Source organism: Pollachius pollachius (assembly GCF_949987615.1).
Source record: "Pollachius pollachius genome assembly, chromosome: 11".
NCBI classification, from domain to species: Eukaryota; Metazoa; Chordata; class Actinopteri; order Gadiformes; family Gadidae; genus Pollachius; species Pollachius pollachius.
This window is the reverse complement of record NC_136944.1, coordinates 20583400-20604102: the sequence shown is the minus strand read 5'-3', so window position 1 is coordinate 20604102 and position 20703 is coordinate 20583400. Positions and strand designations below refer to the sequence as shown.

At 48.0% G+C, this 20703-nt stretch overlaps 2 protein-coding genes across 2 annotated transcripts; both read left to right on the top strand.

Annotated features, from left to right (window-relative positions):
- Positions 1 to 474: 474 nt before the first annotated feature.
- Positions 475 to 2146, top strand: LOC307083039 (uncharacterized protein). The gene is made up of 5 exons (XM_079746832.1): positions 475 to 599; positions 718 to 753; positions 886 to 1038; positions 1162 to 1280; positions 1416 to 2146. The coding sequence occupies exons 1-5, from the start codon at positions 512 to 514 to the stop codon at positions 1530 to 1532; spliced, it is 513 nt and encodes a 170-aa protein (XP_079602958.1). The 5' UTR covers positions 475 to 511; the 3' UTR covers positions 1533 to 2146.
- Positions 2147 to 2456: 310 nt separating this feature from the next.
- Positions 2457 to 10960, top strand: ccp110 (centriolar coiled-coil protein 110; the record flags this gene model as incomplete). The annotated part of the gene is made up of 13 exons (XM_079746186.1): positions 2457 to 2500; positions 3318 to 3480; positions 4263 to 4397; positions 5167 to 5319; positions 5416 to 6342; positions 7082 to 7273; positions 7595 to 7637; positions 7788 to 7897; positions 8857 to 8973; positions 9299 to 9400; positions 9838 to 9954; positions 10318 to 10391; positions 10653 to 10960. The coding sequence occupies 13 exons, from the start codon at positions 2457 to 2459 to the stop codon at positions 10876 to 10878; spliced, it is 2403 nt and encodes an 800-aa protein (XP_079602312.1). The 3' UTR covers positions 10879 to 10960.
- Between the last annotated feature and the right edge of the window lie 9743 nt (positions 10961 to 20703).

Sequence of the window (20703 nt, the reverse complement as noted above, 5' to 3'; positions counted from 1 at the left end):
AAGGACAAACGAGGATACTGTCAGTGTCTCTCTTTATTTTGGTCAAACTGCGCCCCCTTGTGGCCGGACTTAAGCACTACTATGGTACCGTGATGTACCCCATGATAATCTTTAATATTTTCCCCAAAACAATCCTTCAATATAAACAATTTATACTTTTGACCTCATGGATTTTTTGAAGACCTTTAAGTATTATGTACAATAATACTTCATTCATAGTTACTTCATTCCATTTGTGGATAGACATGTCAATTAAAATATGAATATTATGACAACCTTTAATTGGCATTCGCCATTAGGATGTAGGTTAGGGTCTGGATCCGAGCCATACGAGCTCTGATCTGAACATGCACTTGTGTGTAAATTGTGCAGACATGGGATGAAACCTGAAAAACAAGAAGCATCATTTGGGGAATGTTGGTGATGTGATCCTATTGTCCTCCACATCATGTGACCACTGCTGTGAATGCACTGTGTTGTGTCTAGGTGTAGCTCCACGTCCCCACTGTTAATGGACTCCCTGTCAACCATGAAGGTCTTGATCTTAGTCGTGTGTACATTTCACCTGATGGTCACTCAGCATCAAGCGGCCGACCGCTGTGAGTATACACGCTTCTTATGTTTCTCTTAAAGTATTACAAATCTATTCATTGCATTGCGATGTTTGGTCTTTGTTGCTATTGTCTGTGCCTCAAACCGACTTCTGTCTAATTGCAGCCACCCATTGTGAGAGTTGTCTTCTAACAGCCCAAGGTAGGATGCATTCTTTCTAAAATGTGATCGTGCCAAACGTGTATGAGCAATAATACAAGGCACATTACCGTCTTACACTTTATATCGTCCATCTTGTTTTACTTTTTTTTTTCCTATGTATCTATGCCATAGAAATGGAAAAGATCCTCAAGGATTCTCCAGCCGCTACCAGGCAGACCGTACTGAAGAATCTACTCGATGGAGAGGTGTGTGACAGACCTGCGTTCCACAACCACAAGGCTGGCTCCAAAGACACCCTGATGTCCTCCTGCAAGCGACTACTAGGTAACACAGAGCAGATCTACGCAATGCCACAGCTAGGGATCTCTATAAAACTATATGTTGTGTTTGTTAAGACTAAATCCTCTTTGGAAACCCACCCCCCCCCCCCCCCCCCCCCAAACGTAGAAAACCACCGTGGACAATTCAGTGAGGCCTTGTCAAACAAGGAGCCCAAAGGCCTAGAGATCACGTTGTGTTATGAGCAGTCCGCTTCATGTTTGGGGGTGAAACGTCACTCTTTTGAGGTAGGCTTTGTGGTTATATTATGCTTGCAACATACATGTCAAGAATTTATCTCAACGGCTTACGTTCTATGCTTGTCAGTTGGAAGTAATATGCAGCTGTCTATGTAAATGTTATGTGTTATTTTTTTCTGACAGAACTCCAAAGTCATGTTTAAGGACAGCGACCTGGAGGCTTTGATTCAGAGCCACAAGGGGAACCTGCGCGTTAGTCAGCCTCTGCATACTCATTCACCTTCAAAGGAGGAGCTGTGAAAGACATTAAGGCATCATTTTCTCTCCTCACTGTCTCCTGCCTGGACTTGTTTGTTCTGAATGTATACGATGGTAACAATTTCTGAATGTTTGCTGCAAAGTGTTTAATGTATGCGACAAGGAATCTGAAAATAAAGTAGTGTTAGGAACCATGAAAAACAGTTGACCGTGGTTCTTATTTGTGTAAATTCTCAGTATATATCTGTGGTAAGGGCTTTTTCTTACTTTTGATTATTAATAATCATATATTTGACATTTGCGATGTGATCTGCACAGACACGACTACAATCCTATCCTAGCCGTCCTTTCAGAAAATGGAAACCTCTGCACTCTAACTTAGGCCATCAAAATACCCTCCAAACACGTCAACATGCTGGGGTGCCTGGTTCTAAACCCCACCAGCACCAAATGCAAGTTGATCTTTGACCTCACAGACAGGCTATCATGTCACCCCCTCCTTGCCATTTAAAAAAAGAAGAGGAAAAGGCTAATGCCAACACTGATGGGTTTTCCCTGAAAAGGTTTTGGAGATTGCTAGCTTCCTGGCTGTGTTTTTTTTAAGTATGCATTCATTTTTGTATGAATTATTGTTTGTAACTAGCTGACGAGCAATACTTGGGTTATGCTGTGTTTTGTTTTATATAGGATGCCTATTCCCTTTCCTATCCCAATAAAAAAACACTCACTGATCCCTGACCGGTCTGCTGTCGCTAGGAGACGCTGTTGCGATCCGGAAGGGTGGGTGGGAGGGAAGACACTGATTTAAATCTCTGGACATTAACGTGACACACTGTGGCAAACGATCGCCAGGACATTATCCGCTATCTGAACAACACACATCGCCTCATCTTTTCCTCCTTTGTGTGTGTGGTCTGCTAAACCCGAGGTAAGGCATTCAGAAAAGGAGACACAACCAACCCGGTCATGGTTTCCCACGTTATCGCCAGCTGCCTGGCACCGCTGTGGCGGTAACGTTAGGCAACAGTACCGTCTATTTATACGGTCTATTTCCGATTTAAAAGATACCAATAAAATACGAATTCACAACGTCAGATCGGTACACACGGATCGGTTTGTACCGATCTTACCGTGAGAACAGTGGTAGTGGCATCGCCGATCCAAGCGTAATAAATGATAGTAATAACACAATTGCAGCCACTGACCCAGTGAACTCATATTGGGATGCGGGGTGGTCGTGCTTTGGTAAACCACTACGAAATGACGTACTGATTTTGTAATTGCAACGCTGCTTGTGGTAGCGATACTGGGGTGGGGGTATATCTGGCGATCGATGAGTAACCTCGCATGGCATCCTTCCTGATGAGGTGTATTATGCTTCATTGTCATGGTCGATCACCCCAATCTGCTGCCATGCCCATGGCTTTTAAGGTGGAGGATTGCACTCTGAAGGTATGTGCTGACAAGCACGTTGTAATAGAAGCCTACACTGTTAATATTGATTAGAGTGAGACGCTGGTTTCTTGATGGTCGTCAGTTCCCCATCAAGTCAATATTCTGCCTTTCGCTAAGACAACAGGAGTATTAGGCACTGATTACGTCAGTAAGGGTAAACATGCAATCTTTTGTTGAGTTCACCTTGCTTTTTCAGTTGCCTAGTTTCATGATCCCAGAAACAGAAACCCACTCCCTTCCAGAAGGGGTTAAGGGACACACACCACAGCAGAACATTTCCCCATGTTGTGTTTTTTTTTATCAATCTCTTCCAACCTTTTACCCTTCAGATCCTGGCAGTTGAAGGCTTCATGGTCCCCTGTCAGTGTGGAGGTGTGGGTGTGCAGACATGGAGAGCTATGAGGAGTTTGCCCTTCGAACCATGGCCTTGCTACGGGCGAAGGAGAAGTCAGAGGAGACGGACTTGAAGACACAATGTTCACTGAAAGACCTTTCCGCCGTACTATTTTACGGGAGGCCTGTGCTTCCACCTCTGGTAAGGGCTTAAAGCGATTTAAGGGTCAACTAAGTTAAGAATAAGTTGTTTTCCAGTTTCTTGTTCATACATCCTAAAAATAAACTCTTTCTTTGGAATTGACATTTGTTTTCTAGGCCACTGCAGGGTTAGGGTTAGGTTAAAAAAGTGGAGCTCCCAAATTAAAATATGTGGTTTAGTCTATTAATGTGACAAAGGCAAATCCATAGTCTAAAATGTTCCCTTAAGGGTTTTCATCCTTGCTAAGAATAAACATTTGACCCTCGTAACTGAACACTTTGCTGCTGTTATGAAGGGCAATATGGTTGCCTGGCTTTCTCTAAAACAATGCCGGTTTTCTCTGAGCGGTCATTCTGTACCTCTTGCATTGCATGGTTACAGAGAGATTGCATTGTTGGCTCACCTTGACGTGTGTGGTAACAATTAGAATGGAATGAGGGAAATGCACCCATGTAGGTGAGGATACGCGTCTGTAAGTGCGCCTGAAGGATAGAAGGGGGTCAAAGGTATTCTATGTCCAGGAACAACCATCTGTCCCTGAGCGAACCACTTACAAGGACAGCCCAGTGAAAGAGAATCTGCTGCTGGGACTGCTTGCTATATCTATTGATTGCTATCACTGTATAGCTACATATATATGAATAGTGAATGAAGTTAGTTATTGTGTTCTTTTAAAATAGTACATTGAACAATGCTCTAAATCTTTGAAGTTCAATATTTCGATATGGTCTCCGTCTTGTTTTACTGTATGAGTTGCGTACATGTGTTGTGTTTGCCGACAGCTGACCGCAGAGCAGCGGAGAGTCATGCGCGACCATCGAGAGAGGGCGGTACAGGCGCACGCAGACAGACTGAACCAGCGGAAGAACTGCGTTCTGAACCGGGTTCAGAACATCTTGGACCTGGCAGTCCAGCAGGTCAGGACTAGTACACAAGCACACACACACACACACACACACACACGCACGCATGCACGCACACACACATACACATGCACACACACGCACACACCAATTGTGTAATAATGTGGGGACATTCTCTGACAGATATGTAACTTCCAGCCTCAGAAAGTAAAATGAATCCCAACTATATTATTTAGACCTCAGCCAACTCGCTTATTAGCAAAAGCTTAAGTCTCACAAATCTGACTTTAGATTCATCTTAAATCGGATTAATTTTGGCGAAGGAGGTGCTTCAATTTCTTTCACTTCATATTTATTGTCGACCAATCATGTTGCTGGAGAGTGGGATCTGTTGGCGTGAAAGTGTTAGTCAAAATCCCCAAGTGTGCCAAAAAAATGTATTCAACAGTGGGACGGGAGTGTTAATGACATTTTCTGACGTGTTCTGTGTTAAATATGGATTGTAGAACCATTCCTAGGACATGGCCAAGCATTGCTCCACTTAGCAGGGTTATTTTTGACTACACCTTTTTGAGACTTGAAAGTGCTTTGTAGGCGCATTTCGGCGGGTGTCAAAACAGAAATGATAAGAGATATTGAAAAAATGCTCACTTCATAGTGATCTATTGATCTTTTGTTTCAAGGGAAATCCACTTAGCCTGTTAAAGGTTTGTCTGCAAATCCAGGAATTCAGGCGAGCAAATAGAAATAGAGAATTACTGCTAAACGACCAGCGGTCACTTCAGCTAAAGTTGTCGACAAACGCGTCTCCGTTCCCTATCAGGTCGTCCCCAACAAAGAACCCAGTGTCACGCGGGAGGAACAGTCACCTCACCCCAGCGGCCCCTCCCCTAAACACGAGACCGTCAACGGCTACACCCTGGTCACCGACTCCCCGGGGCTCCTCCGGGACTCTGGTTGCGCCGTCGAGGGACCGGTCCCCCCCGTTCCTCCACGTTCAGAACCCCACCACGGCGCCACCCAGATAGACGTGGCCCAAACCCCACCGCAGGAGAAGGAGGAAGAGGAGGAGGAGGAGGAGGAGGAGGAGGAGGAGGACATCAGCCTGGACAGCCTCCTGAAGCGCTCCAGGGAGTACGTGGAGAAGGAGCAGAGCCGTCGGGAGTCGGTGGTGGTCCTCCGCACCCCTCCTCCCCCCGAGTCCCTCGCCGACCAGGAGAGCCACGCCCGCACCCCGGCGAGGGACTCGGGGGTGGAGTTCGGCTTCAGCCTCCGTCACAGCCCGGTCGGCTCCCCCAGGGGCCCGGTCGGGGCGCAGTGCTCGGGGGGGGGCGACCGCCGCCCGGCCTGTCCCTCGCCGAGCCCCCCGGACCCCCACGCCTCCCAGCGGCTCCCCAGCCCCGAGCTCATCCTCGTCCACCCCGTCCACCGACGCAAGCCCCGCCCCGTCTCCGCCGGCAACCTCCACCTCTCCTTCCCCACGGGCCAGGGCGACCTCATCCCCAGGAGCCCCGGGGGGTCGGGCGAGGCGTGCCCGGCCGGGGGGCCGAGGGTCTCCGACCACTGGGGTCCGGCCGGCGCCGCCGGGCGCAGGGTCAGCCGGTGCGACGACAGCCCCGGATGGGAGACGTCGTGCGCCGCGGGCCGAGTCTCCGCCCGCGGCCCGCCGGGACCCCCCCAAGAGGGGTTCCGTCGCCGCAGCCACACCCTGGACGGCCAGCTGTACCCCCCGCCGCCCGGCGTGGACCGCAGCCAGGAGAGGGCGCCCCGCTTCATGGCCGGGGTGACGCGGCAGCCGCCCAGCCGCAGGGCGGGCGCGGCCGCCCCTCTGAACAAGTCGTACGACGTGGAGTGCCCGGCGCCGGGGCTGCACAGGCCCAACGTGTCCCCTGACGGCGGCCCCCAGGGCCGGGGCCTGGAGTCTGGGGGCCCTCAGGGGCCAGAGGCCAGGGCCACCAAAACGGTGCATATCAACGCCCCCGATGGTAAAACAGTTAAGGCCAGAGCCGACATTCTGAATGTGTATGTTTATGACGATATATTCCATACCATTGCAAATCGATATATTATTAATGATGTGCATCAGACTTATCTTTAGATCTAATGATGTAATCAGTTGACGTCGCGCTGGTGTTCAGGCTGTAGCATTGCATGACGGCACGAAAGGTGGATCATGTGTGCCGACGTCCCGGTGCCGTGCCAAACTTCAGTGGATGAGCGCTCAGCTGATGCATGCGTGATTTGAGCTGAACGAACTTGACGCTCCATGTACCAGACGTAAAAACAGATTATTTTTGCATGCTTTCATTGGAGGCGTGCACGACATTGTTATATATATATACGTTGACGACATAATGGTTAGTATCAGTCGTTAGTTTGGAAAATGTATTAATGTGTGTGTGGGAGTATGTGTACTGACAGCAATATATTGTTGGTTCTGACAATTTATTCTGACAAATGCACCTATTCGAGGTCGCTTTGGATAAAAGCGTCTGCTAAATGCCCTTAATGTAAATGTGTGTGTGTGTGTGTGTGTGTGTGTGTGTGAGTGTGTGTGTGTGTGTGTTTATGTGTCGCTATGCATATATGTGTGTGTGTGTGTGTGTGTGTGTGTGTGTGCACGCATGTGTGCGTGTGTGTATGTGAATGCATGTGTGTGTGTTTGTGTGTGTATGCGTGTGTGTGCGTGCGTATGTGTATGTGTGTGTGTTTGTGTTTTATGTGTGTGTGTGTGTGTGTGTGCGCGTGTGTGTGTATGTGTCTCTATGTGTGTGTGTGCGTGTGTGTGTGTGGCAGGGGGGTCACCAGAGGAGACCCAGTGGCGGGTGCACGCCCTGGAGGACATGCAGAAGCGCTTGGAGGAGGAGCATGTGCTGCACATGTCTCTGCTGCTGGCCGAGCAGGAGAAAGAGCAGGAGCGCCTCCAGCAGGTCAGCCTGTGCTATTACACCAAAATGTTGTTACATTTTTTTTTGGGATTTATTCAACAGGATGATTAATAATTAGTTGTAAATTGTAAATCCATTTTCCATAAGCATGTCGCTCGAGTGACAGTTGTTTGTTCATTTGTGTGTCTGTGTGTGTGTCTCTGTGTGTGCGTGTGCGTCGGTATGTGTGTGTTTGTTTGTGTTTTTTTGTGTGCGTGTGTCGTGTGCGCGCGTGTGCGTATGTGTGTGTGTGTGTGTGTGTGTGTGTGTGTGTGTGTGTGTGTGTGTGTGTGCGTGCGTGCGTGCGTGTGTGTTTATGCGCAGGAGCTGGAGGAGAAGGAGAGGAGATTGATGGGACAGGGAAGCGGTGAGTGATACAGAGTGCATCATAAGCAGCCGTGATTTAACTCTCTCTAAAGAAGGCTCTCAGCACTGAAGGGGAAAAAACGATGCCGCTGCTAAAAGCGTGGGCGGGGGCCACACTCACCGACGGCATGTCTCGCTTCCTATCCTCTAGGTCTTCCCTCGCCGTCGCTCCCCAACCGGTCCTCTCCCTCCAGCCTTCCCCCGGCCTACCTCTGGGGCTCCGCGTGGGGGGACGCCAAGCCCCGATCCAGACTCAGTCAGGTGGGGCCTGCGGGGAGAGCCAGTGTGGATGTTAGCACGGAGCGTGCACACAGTGGCGGGGGAGAAAGGGCTTGTGCATCAAGACATCACCTCACGCTGAACGCCTCCATTTTGGAAGCATAGGAGCGTCGCAGTGTTATTTGTTGTGTTGGTATTCGTGTTTTGTTATAACTTGCTAATTAAGTGTGAAATCATTTGTGATTATATGGGGATACGTTGTTGTGCTTGAAACGGCCACAACGTTTCTCCCAGCAAGACGTTTTCTAGTATATTAATGTTAAATAAGGACTTTCCTTGGGTTAAGTCAAAGCCTGGTCCTACTAGACTCTCGTACTTAATTTAATTTGCACAGAGAGTCTGGACCTACTCAATTGACAAACGTTAACTCACTTGAACGCGGGTGTCTGTTGAAGTTTAAAACTATTAGATCTGCCCATAGCCACTCTGGATCTGCCATAACCAATCGCTAACGTTTGGCCGGGAATCATGTTGCGCGCGGGCTGTAAACAAACCAATCACCGAGCGTGAAGATGTCAACGAGAGCTGACTTTAACGTCATCGATCTCAGCCACTCCCTCTGTTCGCTGATTGGACGCAGAAAATTTAGACGGAGAATACCCACTAACATTCTGCAGACCCAGACCTTGTACTGAAGGGAAATTCAAATTGAGCGGAAGTACTCAGGCGGGCGGAGCCAGGCTAGTCAATATGGAGTATCACAAACAAAACTCCCATGATGCATTCTGATATACAAGCCATCCAGAGAGAAGTGAACAGAGAAAGTGACCTGGCAATGTTGTTCTAAATTCACTTTTGGTAAAAGTTTCTTTTTAAATTGTGTTTGATATTTGATTCGCAGCACACCGACCCCACCCACAACGGTATTCCTGGTGGATTTTGGTGATTTTTATGTGGTTGATTCTGTGTGAGAGCCAACCTCTGCGCTCTGCCCTCTCCAGGTTCTGACGCCAGAGCAGCAACAGTGTGTGTGTCGCCTCGGGGCGGTCGCCCGCGGCTTCCTGACCCGCAGGCTGATGGAGACAGAGAAGGTCAAACACCTACGACAGACCGTGGGGGTGAGAACACACACACACACACACACACACACACACACACACACATATAAAAACACACACTCAAATGCACATTTTTAAGATTCAATGGCGGGGTTGCGTCATTCTGCAGCTCTTGTCTACCAAAATCAAAAATCGGATTTAGAAAATGACATTGAACTTGATTTAGTGTAACGTGTATCACTGTGACACATGCTGGGGAGGTTGTGTCCTTGAATCTTGTGTGTGTGTGTGTGTGTGTGTGTGTCTGTCTGCGTGTGTCTGTGTGTGTGTGTGTGTGTGTGTGTGTGTGTGTGTGTGTGTGTTGTGCGTGTGTGTGCTTCCTCAGGACACACAGGAGTTCATCCGTTCGTTCCAGAGCGAGGGTCCCGCTAAGAGAGGCTCCGTGTCCCCCCAGGACATCTCCTTGCAAGACCGAGTCAGAGCCCAGGCATGTAGCACACACACACACGCACACGCACACGCACACACCCACCCACCCACCCACCCACACACACACACACACACACACACATACACACGCACAGATAAACCCACGTTGGCCTGGAATTTTCACTGTTCTACTAAATTAAATGGAGCCGAGTGAATGGTACAGTCACATCTATTTAAAATTTGCACGTGGTTGTCATATTTTCTTTGTTGAGTCGCTCATATAGCAGAAGCACTTTTTTAAAGTTTGAACCGCGTTAACGTCGCCGTCAACTAGGCATCATTGAGGCGCAGATATAAAAACAAAATGATGTGATTTGAAGATCAATCAACGATGGGGTCTGGCCTGACAAAATCAGTTTGGACTATGCTAAATCCGAGTCGAGGACACCCCTGGGTCATGTCGATTCATGTTGTGTGTCCTGTGTTGTCCTGCAGCTGCGCGCCGCCTTGTACGACCTCCACGACATCTTCTTCGAGATGCCCCTGCAGGACCGGCTGGCTCTGCTGCAGCAGGACAGGGAGCTGCGAGCTGAGAGGAAGCAGAGAGAGCTGGTAACACTTTGGAACACCCGGTCTCACCCCCCGTGCAGTGCAGTTACCTCTCTGTGCTCTACTGACCCTCTCGTCGTCCAATGACATCAAAGTAGTCCAGCAGTGGCCCTGTAGTTCACTAATGTCCCTGTAGTCAACTAATGTCCCTGTAGTCCACTTAAGTCCCTGTAGTCCAATAGTTTCCCCGTAGTCCCCTTAAGTCTATGTAATCCACTTATCTCCCCTGTCACCCACTTACCTTGTCCACTGATGTACCGGTAGTGCAGTCACGTTTCACCTTCCTCTGTCCAGTATTCTCCCAAAGCCTCTGCATGATATTGTGCAAACCCACTGTGCTCTCCTCACTGAACGACACTTTTCCAGGAGAAAGCCAAGAGCCCCAAAGACAGAGTGGCGTTGTCGGCTGCTACACAGAGGTCCCTGGACAGGAAGAGGAGGTGAGCAGTGGGGACTTTAGAGATTGCATAGCCTGTGTGTTTGTGTTATCTAACATTACATTGGTACTGAATTCATCCCTGAGGGGACATTCATGAACAATGGAAAGGAAATGAATGTGTTGTAAGAGGAACTCTGCGAGAGCTTTACTTTCGTATGTGTATACATATCTTATTTGACGAAATGCATTTATTTATTCTATTTAATAATATACATGCCGTCCATTATGTGTCGTACTTAAATGGTGCTTTCTGCTCCCTAAGGGTGGTTGGATCTCCCGCTCAGGGCAGGAAAACATCACAGAAGGCGAAGGGCTCCTCGAACAACAGGTACTGTGTAGGACCAGCTGCACTGCCTTCATCCAACCGCCCGCTCCCTTCATCATCGTCAGCTTCATCCACATTTTCGTCATGTAAACAACGGGTCACGTCGCCCTCCCCTCATTCAGCGTCCCGGAAACAAAGCAAGGCCAGAAAGCCCCGGCCGTAGGCAAGCTCAAACACCAGGGGTTAGTATAGAGTTTCCTTCAACATCTAGCTTTAATTCCCGACTCCCCGTAATTGGTTTTTACAGCATCTGTGATCAAGCCAGCATAATTGAAGGCGGTTGGTTTTTTAAACTGGTCTTGCCGCAGGATCCACGTCATTCTTTGTGATCAAGTCATGACCCAGAGGTAATTTAAGATTTATGAAGGCCTGTGGTTTTCCTGGAAAGTATTGCACAGGTTTCTCTGGTTACGGCATTATTTCCAAACACGGTTTTAGCTCTGATTGCGTCATGATAACCTCAGTGTCAGTAAAACCGAACCACTTGGTTCAGCCAATGGGTTTTCTAGGAAGCTTTTTTGACGCAAGTTGGCCTGGTGTGCAAAAAACGATGTAGTAGTTTGACCTGTAACACATCAGTGATGACGTTTATCCGCCAAACACCGGTTGAAAACCTCTGACTCTAGAGCAATGTGTGTCGCCGCTTCCCCCCCCATCAGGGGCTGCTACCGGAAGACCCCAGAGGGGAGGGCCACTCGCTCGGACGGCCTGAAGAAGCAGAACTCATTGGGCTGAGCACGCCGCTCAGAGGGCCTGGAGAACCAGACCTCGTTGGGCTGAGCACGCCGCTCAGAGGGCCTGGAGAACCAGACCTCATTGGGCTGAGCACGCCGCTCAGGTGGCCACCTTAACCCGCAAGAACACTAGAACACTTCTGTCTGTATCTGTAAAAACCAAGCAGTGTCGTATGTACAGTACAACCACCGCTGCTGGGATGACTGCTGCTAAACACACAAAGGTCTACTGCTCTCCTTCTCCACGTGTCTATTACCTCGGTTTTTGTTTTTGTATGATCTAAAAAAGCACTTTTTATAACATTGAACTTTAAAGACTACAATGTGCCCTTACTGTCATGTCACAGACTGGACGATTTGTCTGTGTGAGATTTATAACTACTAGATAAAAAAAAAATGTCATACTTGCAGCTAAAGTAAAGAGTAACAAAGGTTAAGATTTTCCATTAGTGAGAAAGAGAAATGTTTGTGCCTTCCCTCACACATATCTACTTATCCTGCATGCTTGCTGAATGTAATATTTTCCTTGGCTGTCATTTCAAATGCAATTTTCACTGATGCTTGGTCATTGGAAGACGAGTGTTAAACTGAATAATATTGGAATTGATGTGATAAGGGTGAAGTTAGCTTGACCCCTTTTATTCTTGGTGCCTATTTATGTATACCAACCCTACTTTTCATTGTTTTGTGTGTCTGTTGTTGGGATAGGATCAATGCCAAAAGAAAATAAATCTGAATGTATTTATACGGAGAGCTAAATGTCTTATGTGAATGTCTAAATAATGACAAACACCTAACCATCATGTTGCTTTTAAATACTGACATGTTAGGGCAAGATGATATTAAAGTGTATAAATAGCGAGGTATTCTCAGACTATTGTTTCTGTTCAGATAAGTGTGTGCACCTTTCACTCTAGGGGATTTTAAGGCGCATATAATTTTCCCGACAACATTTATCAAATATTTCCAGAGAAGATCGTGGTTCATGTGAGTAAAAATAACCATAAAAATATTCCCTTCTGTATTCGATTCTGTCCCGGTAATGTTTATGCTGACATAGTTTACTCAGTCAGCTCGCCACACAGACACACACCCTCATCAACCACTTCCCTTACCGGTAGGTATGTATCAGGAACACAGAAAGAGATTGGTCAAACAAGAGTGGTTGTCATGTATCCTGTCATATCACAGGTAAGGAAATGTGACATTCACTCCACATCCAGGAAGGTGACCAAAACCAGACTGTTTTTCATTTATATTTGCAAAAGGCTGTTCAGCATGAGTCGCTTGCTGGCCTTTTGTCTGTTTACGGCCCTAAGAAATACAAAGTAGGGCACTTATATGGCCTCGGTCAGTCAGTCACATCCCCTGTCTGATGGTGACTCAGAAAAACAAGAAGGCCTACTCATGAGTGCGATCCCGAAACACTTTGTACCCTTGTCACCTTTGTATGAGCATTCAATTTAGATGTTGAGCCCTCTTTTATTTTAAGTTGTTATCAGGGGCGATGTAAGGATTCGATCTTAAGGGTGGTTTTGCCACAAATAAGATTTAAATTTTTCCACTTATTATGGAGGCTACTCTAAATGACAGGACATACTCAGGAGATTAGAACCTCAAAGCCACTAAATAGGGAAATAAATGGCCTCTGGTCGTTATACTATTCTATGAGTCTTAATGAGTGCTGATCTGATGAATGGTTCTAGTCAGACAGGTCCCCAACAACAACAACAATCAACTCCTTAGACGGAGGAACTGACGTACGTTTACCGTTCTGGTGACGTGATGTTCCTGGCAGTATGCCAGGTTCAGATGGACTCACTTACCTTTGCTTGACCTCCCTGGGTAACACCATTACCGCACACACACGGCTTCCAGGCAGGGGTCAACAGACAGACTGAAGGACAGCGAGGGCGAAACTGACACACCAACAGACAGACTGACACACAGTTAGAGGCCAACAGACCGATAAAGACGGATAATCAGACAGATAAGCACAAGGACAAACAGTGAAACAGCAGACAGACAAGAAGTCAGATAGACAAACAGACAGACAAGGTGTTGTCAGGCCCTGACTCAGCTCGAACCCAACCAGGTGTGACCGAGTGGCGGTTCTTTCCAATTCCAGGACAAGTCACTCTGTATACAAAAAATATTTCCTCCCGCCCCACTTCATTTCCCAAAAGCCTCCGGCTCTATATTGGTCATCATGAGTTCATTTTCGGTGGCAGGGTGATTTTCCTGCGGACACGACGTCAATCAGAAAGCAAACAAACAGCTGAGTTTACCTGAGCGGTCAGGAGAACTGAGTCACTGAACTAAAGGAGGACATTACACACGAGTGGCCACAAGAGGGCAGCGGTGTTCATGAAGAGAGAACACAGCGGTTATGGTTTACATGCTGGCGATAGAACACAGGATGAGGAGGAATCAATATGGCCTGTGTTTCATCTTTAATCTTGTGAGTTTCCAACAAGAGGCTTAAGACTACTCAGAGCTGTTTGCATGCCCTTGTATGTCGGTTAGCTTGTGAATCGGTATAGTATTACTTAAACAAAAACCTATTTCCTAATCCTTCTCCTTGTCTTTTAATTGGGACAAACAACTCACGTTTTACTAACTTTGTGTATGCCTGTTTGTTGTTTTGTTCATTGCCAGTGACCCTTTTAATGGACTTTATTATACATGTTATGTATCAGCAATACATGTTTCTACATAGTGCTATGCTAGAGGACACACTGTCCTTGCTCAAGGACCCACTTTTCTTGGAAGAGCTGAAGACGAAACCAGCCTCGCTCTGGTTGTTCACATGCTGTCAGGCTGCCATGTACGTGTGTTGTTGTGTTTGTGTGTGTGTGGTTGTGTGTGTGTGTGTGTGGGGGGGGGGGGGGGGGTGGTTGGGTGTTTGTTTGTGTGCGTGCTTGTGTGATTGCCTGTGTGTGTTGTTGTGTTTGTGTGTGTGTGTGTGTGGAGGGGGGGGTCGGGGGGGTGTTTGTGTGCGTGCTTCTGTGATTGCCTGTGTGTGTGGTTGTGTGTGTGTGTGTGTTTGAGAGAGCATGCATGCACGTGCACATGCACATTTGTGATTTGTGTGTGTGTACCTGGGTGCGTGTGTGTGTACCTATGTGTGTGCCTTTGTGGCCCTGTGCCACGTGCATGTGAAAAATGTTTTGTGTGTGTGTGTGTGTGTGTGTGTGTGTGTGTGTGTGTGCGCGTGTGCGTGTGTGTGTGTGCGTGCGTGCGTGCGCGTGTGTGAGTGCGTGGCAGAGGTCAGTCCCCGCTGAGGGGCATGGAGTGTGTCAGCGTTTGAGTCGCGGTGGTAAATATGTCCTCGGCTGCCAGAGAGGAGGAGACGTGTCTCGGTGGAGAGACGCGGCAGCGCACGGTAATGGGAGAGAGCGCCTCTGTCCAATGTAAAGCGGTTTGTTTAGCCGGCGGCGTGTATACATTGTCGGCTGCCAAGGGGTCCGCTCGCCCCTCGAGGGGGAGGCAGGATCCTCTCCGCAGAAACAGGAAGGTAACGGGAGCATGTGGCTTGAATGAATGGAATGATGTTGTACCACACACTGAATGAATCAGGCTGATTTAGGAGGCCGTCGTGAGATCCTGATGACTCGCGAGGGGCGGGTGGGTGGGTGAAGGGGGAACATTTCCTACTGTTGGAATTCTGTCACCTGGTAACCAAACATAGCCCGAGGCCGGGGAAAGCAGACTGCGATTAGAGTGGGAGAGGGGCGAGGGGAAGAATGCATGAACAGGGAATAATTATGAATAAAACATTCCTTGTTCTTGGTTGTTTATCTTGGTCTCTTCTCTGCTTATTTATTTCTCTTTCTCAATTTCTTTCTTTCTTTCTCTCTTTCTTTCTGTCTTTCTTTCTCTCCATTCACTTTTAATTTCTTTCTTTCTTTCTTTCTTTCTTTCTTTCTTTCTTTCTTTCTTTCTTTCTTTCCTTCCTTTCTTTCTCTTTCCTCCTCTTTCGCCTCTTCCTTCTTTCTTTCTCTCTGCTCTTCTTTCTCTTCTTTTCTTCTTCCTTCCTTTCATCCTCTCTCCTCTTCTTTCTCTTCTCCCTTCTTTCTTCCTGCCTTTCTCTCTCCTCTTCTTTCTCTTCTTCCTTCCACTTTCTTTCGTTCCCTCTCTTTTCCTCAGCGATCTCCCTGGCTCTCGTTGCTCCTGGGCGACCATAAATGGGCATGGTGATGCGTGATGGATGAAGGGGGCGGGGCTTCTCTCGGTGGTGTCAGTGGAGGCGCTCCTGGACTTTCTCCGCTCCGTTCCCAGCTCACACACATGCGAGAGGGGGAAGCCTCTGCTTCTGTGGGTGGCTGTAAAGATGCACTGATGGTGGAACTCTGGGCAGATACCCATCCCAAAGTATTCTTTTGTTTATTCATAGATTTGTGTTGTAATTTATTCCCCCTTTTGTGCTTAGACAACAAAGAAATGTAAAACTGAACTCTGTTAAAGTCTTCCAGACCTTCATCACACTATCTTTGAATGAGCACCCATTCAATAATACAATGGATTTAATACATCCTTCTTTCACAGGACAACGATTTACATACAAAATAGATGCCACTGATAAACATCGACTGAGTGTCACCTTATGTGCCCACGGGCCAATGGCGAATACTGAAGAGCCCGATAAATCAGTGCATCGCTCCGATACCTACCGGCTAAACCCACCTCCAGCCACCCCCCCACCTCCCCCCGCCCTGCTGTGTTTTGATGATGTTGGACCCACTGCCCGTCGCCATAGCAACCAGGCCCAACAGCAGCATCGCCACCTCCACCTGACCTCACCCCCACCATTCCATCCCTAACCACCACATCACCCAGCAGCCAAAACAGGTTACGTGGCCTTGATTTACCGTCCCTCTCGGTTAGACTTTATGGTTGGGATTAATCCCTGACCGCGAGGTCTTCTGTGAGCAGATTCCTCCCTTTTTACCGACGGATCAGAGGCAGGGAGTGCGGCGGGGGAAATGTGGGCCAGTGCGTACTGCGGACTGCACGCTACAGACTGTATCTGAAACACACGCTGTGGCACACCAAGGCGTTGGCCGCTAATTCCACCGCTTATCCGATACTCCTACCTGCCGTGTGGTGCAGGTGTGATCCGGTGTGCACTCTGGCGTCGGGATCGCGGCTAATTATACAATCAAAGTCTCCTCTAACCCTCACAGAGTGCGCATTGTGCTACGCTCGTGTGCTGCGTGGTTTCGCAGCTCGTATCTCTCTGAGTGGAAAAGGTCTATTTGCATACACACATGCGTAAACACATGCATACAAGCACACACGCACACACGTACCTTGAACATATACGGGTGCACACGGATTCACTCTCAGTCTTACATAAACCTGTTATGTGTTTCCATGCACATCTATATATATTTATTTGTATAGAAAACACACACAAACACACACACACACACACACACACACACACGGCACAGCAAAGTGCTGATGGAGCTCAGCTTCACCCATACACGACCCCTCTTCCCGCCTTTTCCATCTCCCATCTTTCCCTCCGACCCCACATTTTTCTCCCCACATCAATGTTTTCCTTCCTCACATACTTGTGCCCACCCCGTCTCCTGGTCAACCCCCCACCCCCGCCCCAGGCCTTCCCCATCCTCAGACCACTTCCCTCTTTATTTTTCTTCCACATGTCGGTTGTCACGGTTAATCCCATCTGATGCGGCCGCTTCTGGAACGCTTCACCCTCAAAGGGGTCTCCGGAATGAGGGTCAACACCGCCTGCAGGCCGAAAGATGGACAGCATAATCACACGCTTGCTTTTTAGCGTTTTATTAACCGGCGCCGCGTTTGTGTAACAAAGTGTCACGGACCTCTAGACGAGGTCTGTGACACTTTGTTACACGAACTGGCTTTCCTACGTTCAAAGCGTTTGAAATCCAAAGAATCTTCTCAAATATGAGGGGATCTCCTGTTATTTTTGAACACATCTATGAACTTGCAAACTAGTGTCAAAGCATTCCTTCAGCGATGAAAAGGATGAACAGTATAGTCTGGTGTCTCACTCCCAGCTGAAGGTTCTGTGTTCAGAACCCAAAGTCAGCAGTCAAAGTCAGCAGAGAGAGAGAGCACTCTCTCTCTCGGTCTCTCTCTCTCTCTCTCTCTCTCTCTCCCCCCCCCCCCTCTCCCCCCCCCCCCCCCCCTCTTTCTCTCTCTCTCTCTCTCCTGGTTATTTAATGAATGCTTCAACCTGCTCAGGAGGAATTTTAATCTTCCACTGATCTGCTGAGATGTGTGACGGAGAGATCAGAGAGCGCAACAGGTGCTATCTAGCTCTATCTATCTATCTATCTATCTATCTATCTATCTATCTATCTATCTATCTATCTAGCCTTCATATTTCTTCATAGTGTATCATGGTAACGTCGTGTGCGTCTGTGTGTGTGTATGTGTGTGTGTGTGTGTGTGTGCGTCTGTGTGTATGTGTATATGTGTGTGTGTGTGTGTGTTTGTGTTTGTGTGCGTCTGTGTGTATTTGTATGTGTGTTTGTGTGTTTGTGTGTGTGTGTGTGTGTGTGTATGTGTGTCTGTGTGTATCTGTGCATGTTTGTGTGTGTGTCTATGTGTCTGTCTGTGTGTATGTGAGCGTCCAATTGTGATTGCATCCTGCCATAACCCTTTGTATGCGGCAGCAGTCAGTGGACTATGGTCCCCACCGTGCAGCTCTGCCACAGGGCCCTCTGCTCCATGCTGGAACTATTCCCTGGACTGGTCTGGTCCCTGAACTTCCCAACCTGGCTCCTTTTAAGTTGACAGCTTTATTAAAATCCCCCCCCTGTCAACGGGATGAAGAGGGAGCACAGAGGAGTTAAGGAGGAGAGAGTGAGAGAAGGTGAGAGATGGAGCAGGGGAGAGAGAGAGAGTCAGACAGAGAGAGGGAGTGAGAGAGGAGCAGTATGAGAGAGAGAGGGAGAGGGAGTGATAGAGAAAGGGAGAGAGAGGGAGAGAGAGGGAGTGAGAGAGAGAGAAAGAGAGAGAGAGGGGGAATGAGAGAGAGAGATGGAAGAGAGAGAGAGAGAGAGAGAGAGGGAGTGAGGGAGAGAGAGAGAGAGGTTACCAGTCTTCCAACCATTAGCTGTTGCATGTGGCAACACTATTAAAGGATAATAAAATAAACAAAATAATATTCGGTCAAAATAATCCCACTTAATGTGAATGCACTTGCTGTAATATTTGCACTGCGACTTTAGAATAGCAATCAAGAAACCCATTCATTCAGCTGACCTTTCTCTCCTCCCCCTCCCTCCCTCCCTCCCTCCCCCCTCTGCCCCTCCCAAGCTTTGCTCCCCCTTGTCGTTAGCGCCGAAAAACAAATCCAAAATAATTCAGAGCAGGGAAAAGCCAAAACGCTGACGTTTGGGACTTTACCTCGGGATAGACGAGACAACAGACCCAGCGCTGGCCTCAGCGTCTCATGAGCCACCCCTGTTCAGAGAAATCCCTGTTCTGGGGCCAAACTCCGCCTGGGGTCACTTTGGGTTTACTGAAAACTTTCCAATCTGCAGTGTAAATGTTGTAGGAAAAATAAAGCTGAAGCTATAAGGGGCAGCTGTGGTGGGAAGGGGGGAGCCGGGAGAAGGGAAGGGAGAGGGGATGTAGACAGATAGAGAGGCGCACACACACACACACACACACATACACACACACACACACACACACACATACACACACACACACACACACACACATACACACAGACACACACACATAAACATACACACACACACACAACACACTCAGGCACACACTGACACACACACACACACACAACACACTCAGGCACACACTGACACACACACACATACACATACACAAACACACGCATGCACGCACTGAAACACACACCTGCACACACACCTATGCATACACACACACACACACACAAACACACACACCCATACACACACACACACACACACACACACAGACACAGGCACACACACCTATACACACACACACACTCCCACACACATGCACACACACACACTAACACACATGCAGGTGTACTGCAGACCAACGCCCTGTGCTCTCCAACCGTCTGTGTGTATATGTGTGGGTGTGTGTGTGTGGGTGTGGGTGTGTGGGTGTGTGTGTGTGAATGTTTTCTTCCAAGTGTTACGTTACATGCCAAGGTGTGTGTGCTCCCGGACTCGTGCAGGTGTACCTGGACTCAACAGAGAGCGGATTGTGTACAGGTATGAGCTATTTATTTTATTTACTTCGGCTCGAGTATGAGCTACGCGGTATAGCAAACACTATAAAATATGGTCATGGTTGCAGAGTCTGCCATTACTTTTTATAGATTTGAAATGTTGGAAAAGTATTGAGAACATTTGAGCAGCAGGTTTTTATTGATATGGCCTACAGATGGCGCAAGATAACTATTGTAAAAAAAAGTATATTTATAGTTAGGAGTTAATAAACTTTTATGTGTGTGTGTGCGTTTGCGTGTGTGCGTGTGTGTGCGTGTGTGCGTGTGTGTGCGTGTGCGTGCGTGTGTGTGTATGTGTGTGTGTGCGTCTGCCAGTGACCGCTATTTGCTTTGGAGCCGAGGAAGACATTTGGCGGTCGTCGTGATTGTTCCTGATTCCTCTGTGGGTGATATATCACCGTGAGGTGAGGAACAGGGAGGCTGCTGTCATGACGCTTCTCTGCAGAGGAAGATGACTCACAATGGCTAGAAAAACACTGACCTCATACACACACACACACACACACACACACACAGACACACACACACACAGACACACACACACACAAATACACACATTGATCCGGTAGAGACACTTCTCTTTCCAGACGCTATTGCAGAACTGTCCTGACAGTAAAGGAATTGCTGCAGAAGCAGCAGAGCTAGACAACAGGAACAGAAGTTATGTGAAGAGTGAGAACCCTGCCTCACTGTGTTGTGTGGGTATCTAGACAACCGGTGTGTATGGGAGGCCGGGGTCTGGCTATCCGCCAATCCCTCATGAGTGGAATTATTTTGGGGTACCGCATGAAAACAAAAAACAAAATAAATATATGTAAATTTAAAGTTGCATGCGCCTTTCAGAGTTCATAAGAGTCAGTGACAGCGTTCTGTTCGCACTTCACTCAGCTGCACGGTCAGTGCAGCTGAGTGAAGTGAGCTAGCGTAGCGTAGCTCGTCTGGCTGGGGGAGTGGCAGGGGTTTAGGAGTCTCCTAAAATGGCCAGATCCTTGATAATGAAGAG

What these genes read in the sequence shown, in the direction of transcription:
- LOC307083039 (XM_079746832.1), top strand. Translation starts at nt 512, where the DNA reads ATGGACTCCCTGTCAACCATGAAGGTCTTGATCTTAGTCGTGTGTACA. An exon ending in GCATCAAGCGGCCGACCGCT is followed by an intron (nt 600 to 717) that starts GTGAGTATACAC and finishes GTCTAATTGCAG; the next exon opens with CCACCCATTGTGAGAGTTGT. An exon ending in TGAAACGTCACTCTTTTGAG is followed by an intron (nt 1,281 to 1,415) that starts GTAGGCTTTGTG and finishes TTTTTCTGACAG; the next exon opens with AACTCCAAAGTCATGTTTAA.